General features: G+C 34.0%; 1 protein-coding gene across 1 annotated transcript; it reads left to right on the top strand.

The window, feature by feature from the left end:
• Nucleotides 1-38: 38 nt before the first annotated feature.
• Ppwd1 (peptidylprolyl isomerase domain and WD repeat containing 1) lies at nt 39-23,537 on the top strand. The gene is made up of 11 exons (XM_027951615.3): nt 39-329; nt 4,297-4,399; nt 6,685-6,785; nt 6,959-7,079; nt 9,083-9,530; nt 12,429-12,619; nt 15,380-15,569; nt 18,390-18,571; nt 19,801-19,882; nt 21,249-21,431; nt 22,826-23,537. The coding sequence occupies exons 1-11, from the start codon at nt 134-136 to the stop codon at nt 22,967-22,969; spliced, it is 1,941 nt and encodes a 646-aa protein (XP_027807416.2). The 5' UTR covers nt 39-133; the 3' UTR covers nt 22,970-23,537.
• The last annotated feature ends 622 nt before the right edge of the window (nt 23,538-24,159 follow it).

Raw genomic sequence — 24,159 nt, 5'->3', positions numbered from 1 at the left:
GGCTGATTGGATCTGCTCCTAACCACCTCAGCCAATCCCGAAACTCGCTCGGACGCTGACGAGAGGGTTGCGCCGAGACTTTGGAATTGGTGCCGGAATTGTGTGTCGCACTTTTTCTGACGTTTCGCACAACATGGCGGCGGAAAGTGGGAGCGATTCGCAACTTAGAAGAAGAAGGCGCCGGGACCCAGAAGAGCCGGAAAAAACGGAATTGAGCGCGAGAGAGTTGGCAGTGGCAGTGACGGTGGCCCAAGAAAACGATGAGGAGAATGAAGAGCGCTGGGTTGGGCCATTACCTGTGGAAGCAACATTGGCTAAAAAGCGGAAAGGTAGCTGCAGAGACAGACCGAGGGAGAATTGGAATGCTGCCTCTGCTGAGTGGGAGGGTTGAGTTCCACCAAGATTCTAAGAGGGATGGAGTGTGATTGTGGGGTATTGTACCCGCAGAATATCTCATTTCTGGCCACTCGGTACTTGAACATCCTCCTAGAACACTGATATGGGCTTAGTATTCCCTTTTTGATAATTTGGGATACTATTTGATCTCTGATATTTTTTATGATAGATGATAAAGCTAACATTTCCCTGAACTTGTTATGTACTTGGCACCTCTCATTTAATCCCCATAGCAGCTATATAAGGTCAGAATTCTAATTCTGAATAGCAAATGTGTGAGAGTACTGATTCTCCTGAAGTCTTTAGTTAGGTCTTGTTGGTAGGGGCTGGGGGTCAGGGAAGAAAGCGGTGCCTGTTTATAGAGTAATAAAGAGTAAGGAAAGACAATTTCAACCTTAAGTTTTCTATTAATGAATTTTCAAACCTAGGGAAAGTTACTTAAACTTTCTGGATCACAGTATTTTTTCATCCAAAATGTGAGGTCTGTGGTTTTCAAATCATACTCTTGAGATGCCATAGACTGGAGTATTTTGACAGTAACACAGAATAATAACAAATTTTTTAAAATCAAATGAAATAGTGGAGAAAGGGATAGATTAAATTTTCTTGCGCTTCAAGTTTTTCTGTGAAATGTTTCCTTAAACATTTAATACAATGGAAATGTGGTCTAAGGTCAAATCTTATTTTTTTCACTCTACACTACTTAAAACTTTTCAGGAATTTTATTTTCAAAACAAAATCCAAACTCCCTAACATGACACATAAGGCCCTTTATGATATGATCTCTCTTTCCTGCCGCCTACATCTCCCATTACTTTGCTCTCACAATCTCTTACTTTGTGCACCACTAGAGAATGGGACACTCTTCTATATCTGTTCTGGATGCTGGTCTAGATTATCATTAGGGTCTTTACCTGAAATAATTTCTTTTACTTCTTTTACTGGGCAAAATTATGTTTCATGTTTAGCATTTGGATATTACCTCCTGGGAAGCCTGTGACTTTTCCAGTCTTAAAGGTTTCTAAAGCACATTGATCATAACTTGGAGGTAATGTTTATGGAACTGAGTTTACAGGTAGTCTTCAAATTTAACACATTGAAATTCCGAAGCAGCCACTTTTTTGAAACAAAGTGCATTCTTTTTTTAATGCCTGGTCCTCTGGTAAATATTACTATAGCAACCATTTCCTTCACTGTTTCTTGCTACAATTTGTAATTATATATTTGTTCATGTAACTTTCTGATTAATGTTTCTCTCCACTGCTAAAACTAAACATGTAAAGAACAAGGATCAAGCTAGGCGCAGTGACTCAGTGGCTAGGGAGGCTGAGGTAGTAAGATCACAAGTCAAATTCAGCCTCAGCAATTTAGCAAGGCCCTAAGCAACATAGGAGACCCTATCTCTAAATGAAAAATAAAAAGGGCTGGGTTGTGGCTCAGTGGTTAAGCACCCCTGGGTTCAATCCCTGGTACCAAGAAAGAAAAAAAAAAAAAAAAGAATAAGGACCATACCTCTTTTACTCCTGTGCTTGGTACAGTGCTTTGCATATGTGTTCCATAAATATATTTAGTAAATGAATATTGTAATACTATGCTGTTTAATTATTTTACTTCATTTTAATGTTTTTTGCATGTTCTTTTTTAAGGAAAGGAATGGGGATAAATGGAAAAATCCAAAAATATTGAAATGCTGGGAATTTTTTGTTTGTTTGTTGATGTTTTGCTTTGTTTTGTACCATGGATTGAACTCAGGGGAACTTAACCATTGAGTCACATGCCCAAACCCCTTTTTTAAATTTTGGGGTTTTTTTAAAATTTTGAGACAGGATCTCACTGAGTTGTTTATGGCCTTGCTAAGTTGTTGAGGCTGGCTTTGAATTCGTGATCCTCCTGCCTCAGCTTCCCAAGCCCCTGGGATTACAGGTGTGTGCTGATACACCTGGCTGAAATGCTGGTATTACTGTTAGGAGATAAATATCTTACAATCTTAATATTCGAAACAGAGATGGAAATTATTAGGTGTGAAAATCTTTACCCTTAATCAGATGCATATTGGTTTTTATTAAATATTTTTTTAGTTGCCAATGGACTTTATTTATTTATATGTAGTGCTGAGAATCGAACCCAGTGCCTCACACATGCTAGGCAAACCTATACCACTGAGCCACAAACCCAGCCCTGCATGTTGTTTTTAAGCTAGCAATACTGCATTCAATTTGAATAAAAAATTTAAACTAAAAAGCATGTTAGAAATGTTAGAAAAGTATTGTTGAAAATTTTATCTAAAAGAACAGGTGTTTAATATTTGCTGTCTATAATTGAAGCCATCTCCTTTAAAATGTTCCTCAGACATTGGACTTGTATATATACACTATTGAAAAAAACATGAGATATGATTACGTAACACTACCTTTAATTAAACTTTCTTAAGGACAGGAACTGTGTCTTAACTCTTCAAGTCCATATTCAGGAACCTATTTTGTTCTCAATATTTCTTCCAAAGGGTACAAACAACAACAAAATATGAATCAGATACAATTTAATTCTATGCCAAATAACAATGATATAACAATTAGGTGTACTTCTTTTATGTGTATAAGTCCCAAGGTTAGTAGTCCAGAATTGCTATGGAAGCTCCAAAGACTGCTAGACTCTTTTCTAGCTTTCTGCCCTAAAATAACTAGGCTATCTCTGGCCTCATCTTCACTGTCCTGAGTTGTTCTTAGAATTACAGCAGTAATATCCTGGTTCTATATTGTAGAACTGAGGAAGGGAAGAAGGGCACACTTCAAGACTTCCTGACTATCACAAAACACTCCCATTTTATCTCATTAGCATAGAGCCACCTGTCACTCCAAAACCACTCCCATTTTATCTCATTAGCATAGGGTTACCTGTTACTCCAAGGGAAGGTAAGAAAGAGGGTATATTATTTAATATAGGAAAATTTGGTAGCTGGCCTCTTTAGCTCTAATAAGTTAACTAAGACATCTTGGAACTATCAAAGGACCATCCAAATGGATGAATGGAGGATTTGGAGGACAATAATATATTACTATATTGCTATAGCAATAATAGCAATCATCTTTGTAGCTAGATATCAGGAGGCCCATCTAAAAATATGGAATCTGTTACTAAAAATGAAGGGGAAAGTAGTTAGTTAGACAACTTTATATATAACAGGAATGAAAAACTAACATATGTTCAATTTAGCAACTTTACATAGGCATGTTTGGCCATCATTGGATTATTTTATTTGGCATACATATTATGTCAATTTGGGCGGGAACTAGCAAAATTATTTGTAGCTCATAATAAAGATTTCTTGCCATGACTCAATTTACCACTGTTATGAGTGCTTTGCCCCTGGCAAAAATCTGAGAAACACTCAAGTGGACATTTTCTGGGATTTTCTCGGTTCTAAAAATCTAAGCATTTTATTGTTTTTACATGTTTCAAATTCAGTATTAATGACTTCAAAGAGAATATGTGCCTCAAAAATGAACTGAGACATCTTACAGATAGCCATTAGTCTCTTATTTAAATTAGCATCTATAACTGGGATCTACATAGTTACAAAGATGGTTGTGATATTTTCAAGAAGCATTTTAAGTTGTTTAAGTTTTCTAATCTTTGGAACAGTTAAGCATCTGTATAATCCCTGGGAGTCGGTTATGATTAACCAAATAAATGTTAAAATAATGGTTCTATGCCAGTGCTCCAAAATAATAAAAGTCATATATGACATAACAGACTTTGGATTGTTTTATTCTTACATGTGAATTGACAGAAATTAAAACATAGAATTTGGTATAAAATAGAATTTAGAAAATTCTAAATAAAAAGAAAATAATGTTTAGTTTACTTTTGTTAAGTCACTTTTTTACTTTTTTTTTCCAGTTCTAGAGTTTGAAAGAGTGTATCTTGATAATCTCCCCAGTGCATCCATGTATGAGCGCAGTTACATGCATAGAGATGTTATTACCCATGTGGTATGCACCAAGTAAGTCATCTTTTAAAATATTTTTCTTAAAAGTTTATGTTTTTAGGGACTGGGATGGTAGCTCAGTGGCAGAGTGCTTACCTAGCATGTGTGAGGCACTGGGTTTGATTCTTAGCATCATGTATAAATAAATTAATAAATAAAATAAAGGTCCATTGACAATTTTAAAAACATTTTTTTAAAAAGTTTATGTTTTTAAAACAAATCTTCAATTTTGAGATGGATTTATAGAAGTAACTCTAGGATTTTACAGGCTTCTATTTAAATTCCTAAAGTTCTGTAATAGTTTAAGTTAAGTAAAGGTCTACATATTCTTTCCTATATCACACAAAGAATGCATTCTCTAAGACAGAATTCCCTGTTATGTGTGTATGTTTTTTGGAAATAAATGTCAAGAGGGGAATGAACCAGGTAGTGTCTGAGCTTCTCTGAAGAAGAGTGTATATTATTTAACAGGAAAATTTGATAGCTGGCCTCTTTAGCTCTAATAAGTTAACCAAGACATCTTGGAACTATCTCAAAGGACCTTCCAAATGGATGAATGGAGGATTTGGAGGATAATAATGGCAATAATGTTCCACTATTTATTGAGCTCATAGTATGCCCAGGTTATGTGCTAAGGATTCTTCATAAATTATCTTACTCATCTTGATAACAATTGTGAGGTAGATATATGAGCTTCATTTTATAAATGAGGAAACCAAAGTTTAGAGAGATTAAATGTCTGAGAAGGCCAAAGAAAAAAGCTGAGGGCTAAGTCCAAAGAGGATTTATATTGCATACAAGGATTTTGAACCACAGAGCAGGAGAATAACGTCAGATTTATTTTTTTAAAGGGCCACTGTATTTTTAGATAAATGGATTCAAATAGGGCAAAGTATGTACAGAAAGAACAGTTAAGACACTGGTATAACAATCTGAATGAAATATGGTAGTGGCTTGGATGATATTGGCAGTTAGTATGGAAAGTAGATGGATTAGTCTTTTTTAGATCAGTCTATTCTTGATCTCTTGGAGACAAATTGCATTTCAGATACAAATATAAATATCTTCAAATACCTTCATAGTATAGGATCTTTTTTTTTCCTCCTTTTTTTTTTTTTTTTTTTTGGTACTAAGGATAAAACCCAGGGTACTCTACCTCTGAGCTGCATCCCTAGCTGCATCCTTTCTCTTTTTTTTAGAGAAAGGATCTTGCTAAATTGCCAAGCCTGATCTTGAATGTGTGATCCTTCTGCCTCAGCCTCCCAAACACCTGGGACTAGGTGTGTGCCATTGCACCCAGTTTGTATATAGGATACTTCTAAGAAAATGTTAGCATCTTTCCTAATCCAGAGTTGACAGTGTATAAAGCAGCTTGTAGATGCTAGCATTGCTTTTACTCTCAGATTTGTTTTGTTTGTTTTTTATTTTAACCCAAGGCCATTGGAATATAACAAAAAGTTACAAGTTTTATAGTTAGATCTGAAAACTACTCAATAGCTATGTATCTGGAGCAAGTAAATTTAACATTTTTAAACTATTTCCTGATTTGTAGAATAATGATAAAAATATCCATCTAATAGAGTTGCTGTGAAGGTTAATTATGGCAATGTGTATAATGTATCTGACACTAGGTTTCAATAAGTCTATTTTTGACGAGAGGATACTGGAAATTGAACCCAGGTGTGCTCAACCACTGAGCCACATCTCAGCTTATTTTTAATTTTTATTTTGAGACAGGGTCTTGCTAAGTTGTTGAGGCTAGCTTAACTTGTCATCCTCTGCATCAGCCTCCCATGCCGCTGGGGTTATGGGCGTACACCACCATGCCCAGCTCAATAAGTCTCTATTCTTAATATACCTAAGGAGCAACTTTTGTTCAGAATCTTTTTGATTCTTAAATTACCAAAATTCCTTGTATAGGATATGAAACAAATTTATGTTTAATTTTGCTGTATATGAAAGTAGTTTCTTTATCTACTGAAAATATTATATTTTCCCATAAAAAGATTGCCTGTAGGTAATTTTAGCAAAAATAAATCTAGTGATTCCTGGAGAGATTTTTTTTTTCTTCCTTTTCTTTCTTTAATGTCAAATTCTATTTCAGTTCTGATTCTAGCTCTTGGGATAAAATTAGTTGCAATGTTCCTGATCTCTCATAGACTGGTCTGCATAAAGGAAGATTTAAACAAAATCAAAATCTATTATTGAAAAAGTCATAGATTGTCAATGAATTTTTGCTTTTAATGCACTGATTCATGGGTGTGTTTCAGAAATTAATTTTTAAAATCTTATATATGCAGGACAGATTTTATTATTACTGCCAGTCATGATGGACATGTTAAGTTCTGGAAAAAAATAGAAGAAGGAATTGAGTTTGTTAAACATTTTCGTAGTCACCTTGGTAAGAATTTTGTGAGTTTTTCGTGTATGTGTGTCTGTGTCTATGTATGTGGCTCTTGTAAACAGTACTAATTAAAGTTTTTTTAAAAAAAAATACTGTATTTTGTCTTTGAATCATGCAAATTGATTTCATTTGTATTTACCAGAATGTTTTAATTTGATTTATTTAAATAGGAGTTATTGAGAGTATCGCAGTTAGCTCTGAGGGAGCATTGTTCTGTTCTGTGGGTGATGATAAAGCAATGAAGGTGTTTGATGTTGTGAACTTTGACATGATCAATATGCTGAAGCTTGGGTGAGTCTTTTTTAAAGAATATATTTTTTGACTTGGTGAAATAATTTTTAAACCCACACTACACCATTTCATAGGTTATTTCCAAACAGATTATATTATCATTCAATTAAAAAACTGCTTTGGGGTTTTGCTTGGGAAAATTAGGTGGAGTGAATGCTTGAGATATTTGGAGGTTTCTGTTCTGGTTTTTATCATTTATCATAGAAATTTCCAAAGAGCATTATAACACAAATTTATTATATCCAACTAATACTATTAGTAAATTAATGAGGATTCATTGTGTTTAATTACTGATACTTAGAATTCGCTTTCTTGTTGTACAAGTTTGGAGTATATGGATAATGTAGTAATAAAACATATTTTAAGCATTTTTTTTAAGAAAACGTACTATATTGATACATATCTAAGCTTCTGAGGCTGGCTTTGAATTTATGATCCTCCTGCTTCAGCTTCCCAAGGGTGGGGATCATAGGTGTGCATTATCATGCCCAGCTAAATTTATATATCTAAACAAATGTCAGCTTTAATATAGTACTGTCAGGAATTTCTGGGACTTATATTAATCTGCTTGAATGGCATAACAAAAGACTATAGACTATGTAACATGAACAACAGAAAGTTATTTCTCACATTGCTGGAGGTTGAAAAATCCAAGCTCAAGTTTCCAACAGAGTTTCATTTCTGATGAGGGCTTTCTTCCTGGCTTCTCATGGTGTCCTCACATAGTTGGGGGAAGGAAGGAGAATGTGAAGACCCAGGCTGTCAGATTAGAGCCCCACCCTTCCGACCTCATTTATACTTAATTACCTCCTAAAAGTTCTATCTCCAAAAAATCCTGCTATGAATTGAATTCTGTCTGTAATTCAAAAATCCCAAAGTTTGGAATTCTCTTCAAAATCAGTTATAATTTTATGAGCTACTAAAGAAAACTAACTTCATTATTTATGGTTAGAATACTAAATTACCTAACTTGATCTGTTTCAGTTTCCCCAGATAGTAGCTATTTTAAAAAATTAGATCTGGGCTGAGCCTGTAGCTCAGTGGTAGAGTACTTGTCTCACACATGTGAAGCACTGGGTTTGATCCTCGGCACCACATAAAAATAAGTAAATGAAGATATTGTATCCATCTATAACTAAAAAGTATTTTTAAAAAATAAAATCCATTCACAAATTCTCTTTGAGGATTCAAAAAAGGATGTATTTCAGGATTGATAGAAATTTTATATGAAGAATTCCAAAAAGATTTTTAGTATCAGCACCATGGTTGGTATAATGGTTTAACTTCTCAGAATGACTTCTACTTTCTACATTTGAAAGTATAAGTTTGGTAAATGGATTATATCTGTCCCATTTCTTTTACACTTTGTTCATCAGGCAGCATGTCCAAAGTTTATAGTTTAATATCAAGATTGATTAGTAATAATGAGATTATGACAGGACAGTGTTTCCCTTTTTTTTTTTTTTTTTTTTAAGATGGAGTCTTTCTGTGTAACCCAGATTGGTATTTGTTGAAATCCTAGGCTCAAGCTCTTGAGCACCTGGGACTACAGGCAAACTTTACTTGCCTGGCCAAATATTTTGATTATAAATGTTTCAAAGATGTATTTATATACTATTAAATGCTAACCTATTTAAAATTAAGTTATACATATACTTTTAAGCAAACATCTAAAAGACAGTGCCCCAGAATACCTTAAGGCACGTATCTGATTAAGTTTTATTATCTACCAAAAAGAAAAAAAGGAGCTTTTATATGTAATTCTCTTCTTGTGGTTTGGTAGGTCCTCAGAAGTAATTATCATTACAGTAACAAGGTCAAAGAGAAAATTTAGTAACTGTACTTAGCTGCTCCTCTCCATTCTGTACCTCTTATTTTTGAGCAAAGAATCCAAATTCTAAGTCACTGGCCAGTATATTTTTTGGTGATGGGCTAGGGAAGGAGCTTACTTATACTGATCTTTCTTATTTTTTTTCCCTTCTCTTAATTCATTACTGCTTTAGCTATTTTCCTGGACAGTGTGAATGGATCTACTGCCCAGGGGATGCCATATCTTCAGTTGCTGCTTCTGAGAAGAGTACAGGAAAAATTTTCATTTATGATGGTCGAGGAGATAACAAGCCACTTCATATTTTTGACAAACTTCATACATCACCTCTTACTCAGATAAGGCTAAACCCAATTTATAAAGCAGTCGTGTCTTCTGATAAATCTGGAATGATTGAGTACTGGACTGGGCCTCCTCATGAATATAAATTTCCCAAAAATGTGAACTGGGAATATAAAACTGATACAGACTTATATGAATTTGCCAAGTGTAAGGCTTATCCAACCAGCATATGTTTTTCACCCGATGGAAAGAAAATTGCAACTATTGGTTCTGATAGAAAAGTTAGAATTTTCAGGTTTTTAACTGGAAAACTCATGAGAGTCTTTGATGAATCATTAAGTGTAAGTACAATTTAAATTAATTTAAATCAGATTTACTTTTCCAAAAATGTCTTCAGAACTGCTCAATCTACCCTGTTTCTCTTTTTTTTTTTTTAATTTTTAATATTTATTTATTTTTTAGTTTTCGGCAGACACAACATCTTTTTGTTTGTATGTGGTGCTGAGGATCGAACCCGGGCCGGCCACACGCATGCCAGGCGAGCGTGCTACCGCTTGAGCCACATCCCTAGCCCCTCTCTTTTTTTTTTAAGAGAGAGAGAGAAAAAGAGAGAGAATTTTTTAATATTTATTTTTTAGTTTTTCGGTGGACACAACATCTTTATTTTATTTTTATGTGGTGCTGAGGATCGAACCTAGCGCCCCACACATGCCAGGAGAGCGCGCTACCGCTTGAGCCACATCCCCAGCCCCATGTTTCTTGACATCGTTGTCTTCATTTGTTGAAGTGCTAGCACTGAGATGACCAGGGGTAAAGACATGACCAAACTAGAGATTCAGAATGAGAGTGTGGCAAAAAATCCAAATATAGATCAAAAGAGTTACTTACAATGCTGATGACTACAAATGACTGGAATTTCATAGTTCCGTATTGAAGGAGTGGGGATCTTCTAACCAGTTGAGTCCCAGTTTGACAAGAAATTGAATGGGATGGTGTTCAAGTTTTACCTTTTAGTTTTGACTAAAATGAAGTGTCACACATTATGGTCTTATGTCCTGCTAGAGTACATTAGAAGATTCTGATCAGGTGCTGATCAGATTGGATAAACACTTATTGAATACATGTATAAAGACAGATGGTTACCAGTAGACCTTACATATTAAAAACAGAGTTTTTTCTCCAGCAGAAATGATCATGGCTCCCTCATCCCAAAAATGTAGTCCTACATTCTAAGCTATTCTTGGTACAAAAATAAGCAATATAATTTAATGTGTATCATGCTCTCTAGAGACATGGAGACAAGAAATCTTAATTAGACCTTTAAGCTCTTCTGTAAGATCTTGGACACTTATACCCTAACACACATTTCCTTTTAATTTTTGGAGCTTTGTACATTCTTTCCAGAAAACAGAAAGCCAGGCTCAGTGGTGCATGCCTGTAATCCCAAAGGCTTGGGAAGATGAGGCAGGAGGATTGTAAGTTCAAAGCCAGCCTCAGCAACTTAGTAAGGCCTTAAGCAACTCAGTAAGACCCTGTCTCTACATAAAATATAAAAAAGGGCTGGGAATATAGCTCAGTAGTTAAGTACCCTTAGTTGGTACCATAAAAAGAAAAAAAAAAAAAAAAAACACTTTTTCCCTAAATCATATTTACTTACTAGTAATCTAATATAACTGCTCCATGTCAAAATATTTTCTGAAACATTTTCTGAAACTTGAATGTTATAAATTAATGAGATAATAAGAGTTCATTCATTCAACAAAAATTGGTATCTATTTGCAGACACTTGCACAAGGATCTCAATGGCTATAGCTGTGTTGTCCAATATAAGTTGTGTCAGGCCGATGGAATATTACTTAGCCATAAAGAAGAATTAAATAATGGCATTTGCTGGTGAATGAATAGAACTGGAGAATATCATGCTAAGGGAAATAAGCCAATCCCAAAAACCAAAAGCCAAATGTTCTCTCTGATATGTTGATGCTAACCCACAAAAACAGATTAGAAATTCATTGGATTGGACAAAGGGGATTGAAGGAAAGGTAGGAGAGATAAGAATAAGAAAGACAATAGAATGAATCAGATATAACTTTCCTATTCTTATATATGAATACATGACCAGTGTAATGCCACATCCTGTACAACCACAAGAATGGGATCCTGATTAGAATAAGTTATACTCCTTGTATGTACAGTATGTCAAAATACACTCTACTGTCATATATATCTAATAAGAACAAAACAAAATAAGTAGCCTGTGGTCACATGTGGCTATTGAGCACTTGATATATTTACAGATACCAAATTCCCAGGATGTGCAAGTCTTTCATATAAAATGGTGTAATATTTGCATATAATCTATGCATAGTCTCCCATGTACTTTAAATCATCTCTAGATTACTTATGAAACCTAATAAATATAAATGGTATATGAATAGTTATTTTATCTCATTTAGGGGATAATGACAAGGAAAAAAACATAATGTAGAAGTAATAATATTTTAGATATATGAGGTTGAATAAAATATTACATGAATTTCTCCTCTGTTTTTATTTTGTTTAATGTAGCTATAAGAAAATTTTAAATTAGAGGCTTGCACTACATTTCATTGGAAAATGCTAATCTGGGGCATTTAAAAGGCAGCAGATGTACTATTATCTTTGTGGAAAAAGAACTAGTTATATTAACCAAATGGTTTTTTAATTAGAAAAAACAATTATCATTTAGAGTAAAATACTCCCCTCCTCCCACTTCCCCCCTGGCCCCCGTATTGGGGATGGAACCCAGGCTTCACACAAGCTATGCACTCACTCTAATAGTAAGCTATACCCCATGTCCTAGAATTTTTTTTTTTATGCTTGAACTTACTAATGTCCCTTTATTTCCTGCTTATAGGGTTTAGAGTCCCTTGAGAAGCTGTATAAGTATAAAAATTGTTATTGGCTCTTAATGTGTTATGCTTCTATTCGGTTCTCATTGCCTTTATTTACATGGGTGTGACCATGTACTGGGCTAATCCCAGCTATTCTGGAGGCTGAGGCAAGAGGCAGGTTCCATGCCAACCTTCACAATTTAGCAAGACCCTGTCTTAGAATTTAAAAATGAGCTGGGAAATGAAGCTTAGTGGTAAAGTGGTAGAGCCCAGTGGGCTCAATCCCCAGTACTGCCAAAAAAAAAAAAAAAGTATGTGTATGTATATGTGTGTATCATTTTTGATAATAAATGGTTCATTTCCTAGATGTTTACTGAACTACAACAGATGAGGCAACAGCTACCAGACATGGAATTTGGCCGACGAATGGCTGTAGAACGTGAGTTGGAAAAGGTGGATGCTGTAAGATTAATTAATATAGTTTTTGATGAAACTGGACACTTCGTGCTGTATGGAACAATGCTGGGCATTAAAGTTATAAATGTAGAGACAAACCGGTAAGCTTAGTATAATGAGTATTTTTTTTAGAAATAGGGGGCCATTTCCTCATCAGGGAAACAATGAAAGTTTTGTTTGTTCCAAGACAAGTGGAATGGCCCCAAATGTCTAAACTTAACCAAATGTTTTGACTGGATTTTTCTGTGGTCTCTTGGTTGTTTATAATCTTATGTAAAAAGTTTCCACTCATGTTTGTAAAAGAAGTGGAAAGAAGATATGCATAGTTTCAAGTTTGTTTTTTTTTAACAAGTTTCAGTCTGTCTTGTTTATTGATTTGAATTAGTCTGGTTAATGTTAAATGTTGCCAAATATTTTAACCACAGAATTCAGCATTACATCCTGCTAGACATAAAATCAGAAGTTAAAATGCATGAAACCACAGTAAGTCTTTTGTGAAACAGTCCATTTGGTCTTAGTAGAAAATATCTACAATCAGATAACTATTGCTGAATGTAAATGAAAGGAAAGAATATTTTAGGAAGAAAAATTTGTGCTGTACATTCCCACATATAAACATTTATATTTCTTGGCAATATAAGATTTTTGAAAGCTTGTAAAAACATTAAAATAATAGGAATGGATTAAAATTATATAGTCACCCCTTGATGTCCCTAGGGGATGTTCCAGGACTCCTTGCACATACCAAATTCCTGATGTAACATTTCACATAACCTATGTATATCCTCCCATATACTTTAATCTCTAGATTACTAACAAAACCTTATAATTATAGTTGTTAAATTGTATCATTTAGGGAATAATGACAAGGATAAAAGTATACATCTTGACACAGACACAATTTTTTTCCCCAAACATTTTTGGTCTAAGGTTGTTTGAGTCCATGAACGTAGAACTGAGTGCAGATTATATAAATGATTACGTTTTTTCTTGTTGTTTTAAGTTTTAGATGAACACAATACCTTTCTTTAAATTTATTTTTCTTTTTAATGTGGTGCAGAACAGTTTTAGGGTCTCTCCAAAAATGGAGAGAAATATAGTTTTCCCATATACTCTCTGTCGCAACACAAGCGAAGCCTCCCCCATTAATATCTACCACCAGAGTGGTACATTTGTTAGAACTAATGAACTTGCATTGAGACATCATTATCACCCAGAGTCCATAGTTATATTAGGATTTACTCTTGGGTGTTATACGTTCCATGGATTTGGACAAATATAGTATCAAACAATAATTCCATCGTCCTAGAAATCCTCTGTCCTTAAACTGATCATACCTCTATACCCCACAATCCCTGTCAGCTACTAATCTTTTTTTTTTTTTTTTTTGGCACTATGGATTGAACCCAGGGATGCTTAATAGTGAATTAAAAAAACACTATTTTTATTCTCCATAATTTTGCCTTTTCCAGAATGTCATGTAATTGCAATCATATACTGTGTAGCCTTTTCAGATTGGCTTCTTTCAATTAGTAGTATGCACTGAAGTTTCTTCCATGTCTTCATGTACTTTGTGTGTGTGTGTGTGCACGCACTGGGGATTGAATCTAGCAACCCATTTTTTTGAGACAGGGTCTTGCAAAATTCACCTAGGCCTGCCTCAAATTTTAGTTCGAGGGATTACAGGTGTGTAGCATTGTGCCCAGCTCATTTCTTTATAGTACTCAATAATATTGTATGTACCCACAATGTATTCATCCATTCATCTGTTGAAGGACATTACTCCAAGTATATAAATAAAGCTGTTGTAAAAGGTCATGTACAGGGCTGGGGATGTGGCTCAAGCGGTAGAGCTCTCGCCTGGCATGCATGTGGCCTGGGTTCGATCCTCAGTACCACATACAAAGAAAGATGTTGTGTCCGCCGAAAACTAAAAAATAAAGATTAAAATTCTCTCTCTCTCTCTCTCCCCCCCCCCCAAAAAAAAGGGGGGGGGGAGAACACCTCGATTTCTCCCTTGCAAGAGAAGTCTATGTTACCCCTTAAAAAAAAAAAAAAAAGGTCATGTACAGGTTTTTGTGGGGACACAAGTTCTCAGTTCCTTTGAATAAAAGGAGGCCCAGTTGCTGAATCATCCAGTAACAGTATATTTTTATAAGATTTCACCAAACTCTCTTCCAAAGTGGCTGTACCCTTTAGTATTCCCACCAGCAGTGAATGAGAGTTCCTGATGCTCCACATTCTCACCAACATTCAGTATTGTCAGTGTTCTGGATGTGGGCTATTCTAATAAATGTGATGTGCTATCTTGTTTTAGTTTGCATTTTTCTGATAACAGGGTATGGAGCATCTTTTAATATGCTTATTTGCCATCTGTATATCTTTGGTGAGGTGTTAAGGTTTTTAGCCCATTTTTTAAATTCGTTGTTCTTATTGTTAAGCTTTAAGAGTTCTTTGTATATGGTGCATAACGGTCCTTTACCGGCTATATCTTTTGCAAATATTTTTCCCCTGGTCTGTAGTTTTCCAGTCTCTTAAATGATGGAATTTTTTTTTTAAGTTGTAGAAGGATACAATACCTTTATTTTATTTATTTTTATGTGGTGTTGGGGATTGAACCCAGTGCCTCACACATGCCAGGCAAGCACTCTACCATGAGCCACAACTACAGTCCCTTGATGGGATTTTTTAAACTTATCTACCAAATTACCTTTTGAGTGGATAGAGAAATACTTTCAAAAACTTTTCACCAGTTATTTTGTAGATTGATAGCAGATAGTTGATTTTTTCATCCATAAAATTTCTGTGTTTAGAATTCATTCTGGTGATTTTACTGAATAAAACACTGTTATCTTTTCCAGGTGTGTTCGGATCTTAGGCAAGCAAGAAAATATTAGAGTGATGCAATTAGCTTTGTTTCAAGGAATAGCCAAAAAGCATCGTGCTGCCACTACTATAGAGATGAAAGCTTCTGAAAACCCTGTTCTCCAGAATATTCAAGCTGACCCAACAATAGTCTGTACATCTTTCAAGAAGAACAGATTTTATATGGTATGTGGAAGTACTAGGAGAAAGCCCTTAATGTTTCTTCCAGCTTGGTTGGGAGTTGTTTTCTTGGTTTGTGTCTGCAACCAAAGAGAATGTTAAGCAGCAACAGCAGACTTTCTAAACAACCAGATTACCATCTTATTACATTTATACTGTAGAATATTTAACTAGGAGATATTAAGTATTTATGTACTATTTTCACATTTTGAAAAATTTTCACCCTGGTTTTTACAGCTATTTATGCTATCATGATAGGAAGTCAGAGGAAGTTATAATCTTATCCCTAAAGTTTTTACTATGGAATTTTAAATTTTTTATTGTTTTTCAGCTTTTACTTTTAAAGATAATTTATCTCCTCTGAACTTGCACAACTTCTTTCTTTAAATCCGTTTCCTTTTCTACCTTTTGACTTCATTGTAATGGTGCTGTCTTGAAATTATGTATCCCCAATGAATTTATTCCCTGCTCTGAAGAACAAAAAGTACTAAGATTAGAGTTCTGGGGGTGTAGCTCACTGGTAGAGTGCTTACCTAGCATGCATAAGGCCCCGGGTTCTAACCACTGTACTGCACCAACAAAAAAGTACTAAAATTATGCTAAAAGCCATACTACTATGCTACCTAGGAGTAGGACTATCTGAATTGTTCATTCAAACAGAAAAATGTACAGCATAGAAATACCACTGCTTTTGTATTTTGTCCTTCACACTGTAGTCACAGAACCAAGACCCAAATGTGACTGTTCTTTCTCTGCCTAAAACCCTTACTAAGTCCCCAGTTATCTAGGATAACTAGGTCTTCTCACTTTTATAGCTTTATCTTTCTTTTAGTTCATTTGCTATATTGACCAAGTCAGTCAGACTTACCCCATTCATAATATTTGATTTTTCTTTATTAACTCTGGGCCTTTGCTCATGCTCTTCTGCCAATCACACGCCTCATCCCAACTTGTGCTCCATACTTGGGTTTTTTGTTTTTGTTTTTTTGTAGGTATAGATGGACACAGTACCTTTAGTTTATTTATTTATTTTTATCCAGTGCTGAGGATCGAACCCAATGCCTCACACATGCTAGCCAAGTGCTTTACCACTGAGCTTCAACCACAGCACCCATACTTCAGTCTTTAATGGCAATTTTGCTTATGACTCTTAAAATCATTGCTAAAAATGTATTCATACATATAAAATGAAAATAATTTTCACCTGTAATTATGAAGCAAAAATTATCAGAGAATTCTTGATATATACTAAAAACACAAAAACTAATTTTCCATCCACATTATTAAAAAACTTTAAATAACAAGTTATTATTCTTTTTGTTTTCCCTGAGTTTACTGTTAGTTGATTAAAGTATACATATTCATTTTAAGGCTTGAGAAATAAAAGATAAAAATCTGCTTCCTTATCTAGCTAACATTGTTATGTATTTTCTTTCAGTGTTATTAAAGGTACATATCCTTGAGCAAAACTGAGATGGTATACATATATATGAATTTTATATTCATTGTTTTAATGCCAACATCATCAAACAAAAGTAGAATTTCATAAATTGACATGTGGGCTAAGTCAAGCTAACTTTTAAAAAAATTTTATGAATACATAGTACAATAAGCCATTTCATTCCTTTGAATTTGGAGAATACATCATAGCTTTGCTGTTTCTTAATTTGAAATCAATCCAAGGGATCAGGGAATGTCATTAGGCAAAATAAGAACTGGTGCACTAGCTTTTCCTTCCTAGAACTCAGTTGGCATCAGGTAGAGCTGGCATAGAAGAGAGGATTTCCAATGACTGAGTCAAGTAAAAGAAATGACTTAGAGAAGTCCATAGTTTTTACAACTGAAAGATTGTTATCACTTTTCCTTGTACCCTGAGATTTCTACAACTTCATTTAAAATTTACTTTCAGTCTCCCAAACTTGAGGATTTAGATCACGTGAGACTCTGGGATGGGGGTGGGGAGCCAAGATCCATCCTTCCTAGTACTGGATTCTTCTGCTCATAGTAGTACAAACAGTTAATGTGTATATTATTAACATCTAAATGTTAGGCACTTTTCTCTAAGCACTTTATATCCATTCTTAAAATATTCACAACTACCTTCATTGGGAGGTATATACTATTATCCTCTTTTATGAATGAAGAAATGGAGAAAATTTATTCACTTCCCGAAAGTCATATAATTAGTAAATGGCAGAAATAGACTTCAAACCCAAGCAATCTAACAATAAAAAGTAAAGAAGAGGTGGCAGGCTAGTCATAGTGAAATACTAGAAGGCGTAAGTGAAATACTATCACAAATAAGTTATCCTGTTAAATGTGTACCTAAGAGGCTGGGCACAGTAGAGCATGCCTGTAATCCTAGCAGCTAAGGAGACTGAGGCAAGAGGATCGTGAGTTCAAAGCCAGCCTCAGCAACATAGCAAAGCCCTAAGCAACTCAGTGAGACCCTTTATCTAAATAAAATATAAAAAAGGGCTGCGGATGTGGCTCAGTGGTAAAGTGCCCCTGGGGTGAATGCTCCCCCCCACAAAAAAGTGTGTGCCCAAGAGTATTTCTACTCAAAATTAAATGCAATTTGAAATCATACATGTTCATTATTATAGGCAGTGTCTTTATATTAGACAAATATAAAAGTAATTTGATTTCCTTACACGTTTTTTGATGGAAAATGATTCCTGATACAAAGCTTTATTCTGATGGGAATTTAACTTATTTTCCTCAAATACTTCATTAAAAATAAAAGTTGTTTATTTATAAATTTATCAGATGAAAAGTTCATCAGATGAAAAATTCATTCAGCCACATTTTATTTTCCTTCCCAAGTTTACCAAACGAGAACCAGAAGATACAAAAAGTGCAGATTCTGACCGGGATGTTTTTAATGAGAAGCCTTCTAAAGAAGAAGTCATGGCAGCTACTCAAGCTGAAGGACCTAAACGAGTTTCAGATAGTGCCATTATCCACACAAGTATGGGAGACATTCACATCAAACTTTTTCCTGTTGAGTATGTATTGTTTTTGTTGTCTTACATAAATACCAATGTAAATGTGTACATTTGAAACTATGCAACTTAAAATTGTTACTTATGGAATTCTGAAGAATTGAAGTGTTTGATAGAGCATCTATCTGTTTTCAAACTTTCTAAAAATTGCTTTCTACTAGACACTGGGAAGAACTTTATACATATATTCACAGGCTTATTGTGAGGACAAAATACATTGGCTATGAAAGTGCTGAATGAGGGGCTGGGGATGTCACTCCATGGTAATGTACTTGCCTAGCAAACACAAGGCCTGGAGTTCAACAGCCAGCACTGCAAAAACAAAAGTGCCCAATGTGCCAATTATAAACTGTAACAGAACATGCCAAATATAAACTGTAACAATATACAAATGTATACCAGTGTTATATTTAATTGCACATCTAAACTCAAGGTTTTATGACTTACTTGTTATAATTGGCACTTTTTTTTTTTTTTGTCTCAAAACAAGTATTTAAGGGAAGGATAATTATTTTTCTTTCCTGACATTTGCTGAACATGTACTCCCTCTTTAGTCACAGTAGTTGTACACTTTCAAAATGAATTCTAACAAAAAACAAAAAGCTTTAATTTTTAAAAAGTTGAAAAAGTATTCTGGACAGTTTAAGTTTGTAAAATGAATACAAAGTACCAAAAGCAATAGATATATATGACCATTTTTTATCTAAAAGAGGCTATTTCTTAAAGCACCTTAACTTAAAACAGTCTTTTCAATTGCTTAGTACCATGTAACCTTGTACTTAATTCAAGATGCTCTTGATATTCCCCCTTCTATTCCTAGCTTTCGGCATTATTTTTAATAATATATCATGTGAAATCATTTAATGAGGTTAGATAATATTGAAAAAGCTTCATATTCTTAATGTATAATTGTCATTTAAAGTTGTTTAAATTTGGCAGTTGTGTGTGTGTGTTATATGTTAAGATGCTATCATATTTTTTTAACTGCTAAAAAATACTGTCAAAGATTAATAAGCATTCATAATCTAAAGATACTAATTAAACAATGAAAATATACTAGTACTTATATGCCTTTTCAACTCATTTATCCTGAGATTAAATGATGTTATGGATAAAAGACTGTCCTAAAATATTCAAGACATTAAGAACATCATTAGGAAGCAGAACTGCAAAGAAAATTGTCTTAAAATGTTCTGAACAGGCTTCATATTTTTCATATATGTCTTATATAGGTGTCCTAAAACAGTGGAAAACTTCTGTGTTCACAGCAGAAATGGTTATTATAATGGGCATACATTTCACCGTATAATCAAGGTAAGTATACAGATTTCATGAGTTTTGAGGAATAGTATTTTCATCAGCTTTTTTGTTCCTATGACTAAAAAATCTGACCGGAGCAATTGTAGAGGAAGAAAAGTTTATTTGGGAGCTCACAGGTTCAGAAGTCTCAATCCATGTACAGCATGGCTCCATTCCTCAAGGGCTTGAGGTGAGGCTGAACAACATGGCAGAAGAGTAGCAGAGGGAAGTAGCTCACATGATCAGGAAACACTCGCCAGATACAAAATATATACCCCAAAGCTATGCCGCTGATGCCCCACTCCCTCCAGCCACACCCCAACTGCCTTCAGTCACCAATCAATTAATCCCTTGGGTTAAGGCTCTTAGAATCCAACCATTTCTTCTCTGAGCCTTCTTGCATTCTCTCATATGTGGGGTCACCTCACATCCAAACCATAAAAAATAGCATCTTGTTGCATAATAACAAGAGATTTAAACCTACGGAATTCACCTCTCACATGTATAAGTTTATTAGAACGGAACAGGAAAATGGACAACGGAAGCCATTAAAAAAACGGATAGTCAAGAATATATAGATTCAGGCTGGGGGTTGTGGCTCAGTCGTACAATGCTTGCCTAACACATATGAAGCACTGGGTTCGATCCCCAGCATCATGTAAAAAAATAAAGATATCATGTCCATCTACAACTAAAAACATAAAAAATAAATAAATAATAAAAAATATGTGTGTATATATATTAGACTCAAGGGCAGGAATAGTGGCTTAACTTTTTAGACATAGTGAAGCAATATTATTTGGTCAGTAACTAGAAGAAAGGGTGATAACAATGAATAAAAGGTCATTTTGAGATAAAACCAATTAACACCAAGTTAACTTGTTCCTTGTAGCTAGCTAAGGTCTAGATATAGAGGATAAGACTTTAAGCCATGTAAAAGCCACAGTGCCATCTGATTTGTGAGAACTATTACACCTGAGAAAGAAATTAAGCTCAGCCCCAGAATTTTGAATAGCATTCCATAGAACGTATCGGGTAGTGGTGTGGTTCTTGGTTATTGGCAGGTCAGAAATAGCAACAGGAAGAATCAGATGTCAGGGTTCAGAACGAATTAGTGAAAAGAAAGGAAATCTGGTTTTCTTCAGATTATTAGGAAAGACAGTGTATGTCTGTAACTGAGAACATCACTTTCTAAAAAGGTTTAATCTAACCAATTTGTAGAGTTACTTTTAAGGAACTTGGAAGGTTTCATTGAATTCAGGGCACTCTTGACAGAAATATATAAAATATATATATGTGTGTGTGTTTGTGTTTGTATGTATATGTACTAGATATATAAAAAAGGAATAATGTAATATGCTTTTGTGTACTTTGTGTTAAGGGTTTCATGATTCAGACAGGAGATCCAACAGGTACAGGTATGGGAGGAGAAAGCATATGGGGAGGAGAATTTGAAGATGAATTTCATTCCACATTGCGACATGACAGACCATACACGCTCAGCATGGCCAATGCTGGATCCAATACTAATGGATCCCAGTTTTTCATAACAGTAGTACCAACGGTGAGTACATAAATGTCTATAAATCATAGGTTCATAAGTTATGATTTAAGAGTAAACTAAATGGGAGAACTGCATTATTCTCTAATTCTGCATTATTTATATCTGCCAAGATATAAAAATGAAAACAATTTAGAGAAGAAAATGTGAAGTTATGTGACATGATTTTTAACTTGGTAAAATAATACTGTCATGTAATAAGTACAGTGGGTGGTACTCCCATTAGAATTACATTCCAATTTAAGATAAGTTAATGAGTTTTAAGTCTCAACTCTGCCACTACTATTTGTGCAGTTTAAAAATATTTCACTTCTCTGAGCCTTTTTCCTCATCTTTAGAATAAAGGAACTATGGTATATGAATTCCCAATTTTAAGGCTAAAATTTTCACAATTTTATCGCTGATAAAAGAATATAATTATAATCAATGGCATTTTATTTGATGAAATACATCTAATCTATTGCTATGCAGTGCCACAAAATTATAAAAGGTATATACTTAATTAATTATCAGTGAAGAAAGGAAAAATATAACTGTTATCTGCCACGCAGTCAGTCTCATGTACTATTCACAGTATTTATAGTGCCACTTTCCTTAGTTTTCATAATGGATGAGGAAACAAATGGTGAGATATGATTGAATTGTCCAAGTTCCAGCAAGTGGCAGTGCGATCATCTGAACTGTCATCTAATACAATAGGTACCTAATGCTTAAACTATTCCAAACTGCCTTTTACTTTTCAGGTAAGATTCCTGCAGAGAACCTGTAAAACTTTAGTCATACTTTTTTAATCCATGCAAAGTAACTTACCTTTAGCAAACACCTTCCAGCTTCTTTGGTCTGAAGGATGTAGATATTTAATTAAACTATTTTATACAGTTGGCCTTCTGTATCATTGGATTCCTTATCCAACTTTGACCAACTGCAGGCTGAAAATATTCAGAAAGAGAAACTGCATCTCTTTTTTTTCTTGTCACTAACCCCTACACAATACAGTTTAACAAATGTTTATATAGCATTTACATTGCACTAGGTATTATAATCTAGAAATCATCTCGCAATGATTTAAAATATATAAGAGGATTTGCAAGATTATAAATACTACACCATTTTATATAAGAGGTTTTAGCATCTATAGAGTTGGCATCTGTGGGAGACAGGAATGGATCACTCTCCCATGGATACCCAGGGATGACATGCTTTTATATTTTTTTCTTATAAAACTAGTAATGAATTTTAAAAGTGTTTAAGTTTTTTTTATTAATATATTATTCTACTTCTTTTAAAATATATTATAAAATGAAGCATAAATTTAAAGTCACTTTAATTTGGTCACCCAGAGGGTGTGACTTAAGACATTCATGTTTACTAAGATTTTCCATTTGTTTCCAACACAGCCTTGGCTTGATAATAAGCACACAGTATTTGGACGCGTAACTAAAGGAATGGAAGTTGTGCAGAGAATCTCAAATGTGAAAGTCAATCCCAAAACCGATAAGCCTTATGAGGATGTCAGCATCATAAATATCACTGTCAAGTAAAATAAATTTGTTTCATTTGCAAATAAAAATGTACATATGTTAAAAGATTTTTTTAATTAAGAAACTTAACACTTGCTGAATATACAAATCATGTTTTAAAAGATGCAATACTGTATTTTTATATTTGTCATTAAAGGCCATTTTGTAAAAGCTGCCTTTAACTTTTCTTGCAATATTTCTAATCTTAAGAGTTAATCAATTAAAATGAACTAAATTGGGCATATAGCCTTCTTTATACGTTCTCATGAGACTCAAATATGAAATTATAAAGTAACGAGAATGGTACATATTTCCTTAACTTTTTAAATACACGTCACGAAATCTACCCTTATAAGTACAAAGAAGGGTAGACCCCTCTACAAAAAAATACCAGGGTATCATATTATACGCCATTCCCTTTCTTTTACAAAATCTTTGTTTCATATCACATATTTTTTCTTTTGATCGTTGTTAAGAAGTACTGGTAAACAAACCATCAGTAAATCAATACGAAGCCCCCTTGGTATTATATTACTTTGTTATGAAATATCCATTCAAACACAAGAATCAGAATAAATTATTACATGAACACTTGGTTATTTTATGCAGATTTATTTACTACATTGGTATTTTTCTAATGTAACTAAATAATCTTTTTGTCCTCAAGTTATATCTTACTTCAATAAATATACCACCAAGAAATATACATAGGAGTAAAAATGTTAATATCTAATAATAGATTACTAGAAAAGAGCAATAAAATGAGTTCAAATTTTTATGTTGACTCATTTTTATCTTCACTTACCCTTACTTAATAAGTTACTTAATTACTTATTATAAGAATTCATGTTCCTATAATTAATCAGCAAGATTATTTCCTATATTTATTATGTACCACAAACTTATAAAGGGAAGAATATAGTAAATTATGATTATATAGTAAATTATGATTGTAATAAAAGAATATTGTGCCCTCTTTATTAGAAGTAGAACTTAAACTTGTACCTAAAGTGACTTTTAACTGTGACTTTAACCTTTTCTTCCTTACTTTTGGTGTTAGGCTTAACTACCTAGCTTTTTATTCATTCCTAAAACCTTAATCTAAATTTTTGTAATACTGCCACCAAGTGGTGATGATGCCTAATTCCCCACAAAATATAAGTGTTTTGCTTTGAAAAATCTTACTTGATAAAAGAATTTTTCCATTCCAT

This window comes from Marmota flaviventris, chromosome 5, assembly GCF_047511675.1.
Source record: "Marmota flaviventris isolate mMarFla1 chromosome 5, mMarFla1.hap1, whole genome shotgun sequence".
Taxonomy (NCBI): Eukaryota; Metazoa; Chordata; class Mammalia; order Rodentia; family Sciuridae; genus Marmota; species Marmota flaviventris.
The sequence above is the reverse complement of the archived record's forward strand: the minus strand, read 5'-3'. Positions and strand labels throughout refer to the sequence as shown.

Bases quoted from the DNA above. Each gene is read 5' to 3' on its own strand.
- Ppwd1 (XM_027951615.3), top strand. From the start codon at position 134: ATGGCGGCGGAAAGTGGGAGCGATTCGCAACTTAGAAGAAGAAGGCGC. The intron at 4,400-6,684 runs GTAAGTCATCTT...TTATATATGCAG, and splicing joins ACCCATGTGGTATGCACCAA to GACAGATTTTATTATTACTG. The intron at 9,531-12,428 runs GTAAGTACAATT...TTCATTTCCTAG, and splicing joins TCTTTGATGAATCATTAAGT to ATGTTTACTGAACTACAACA.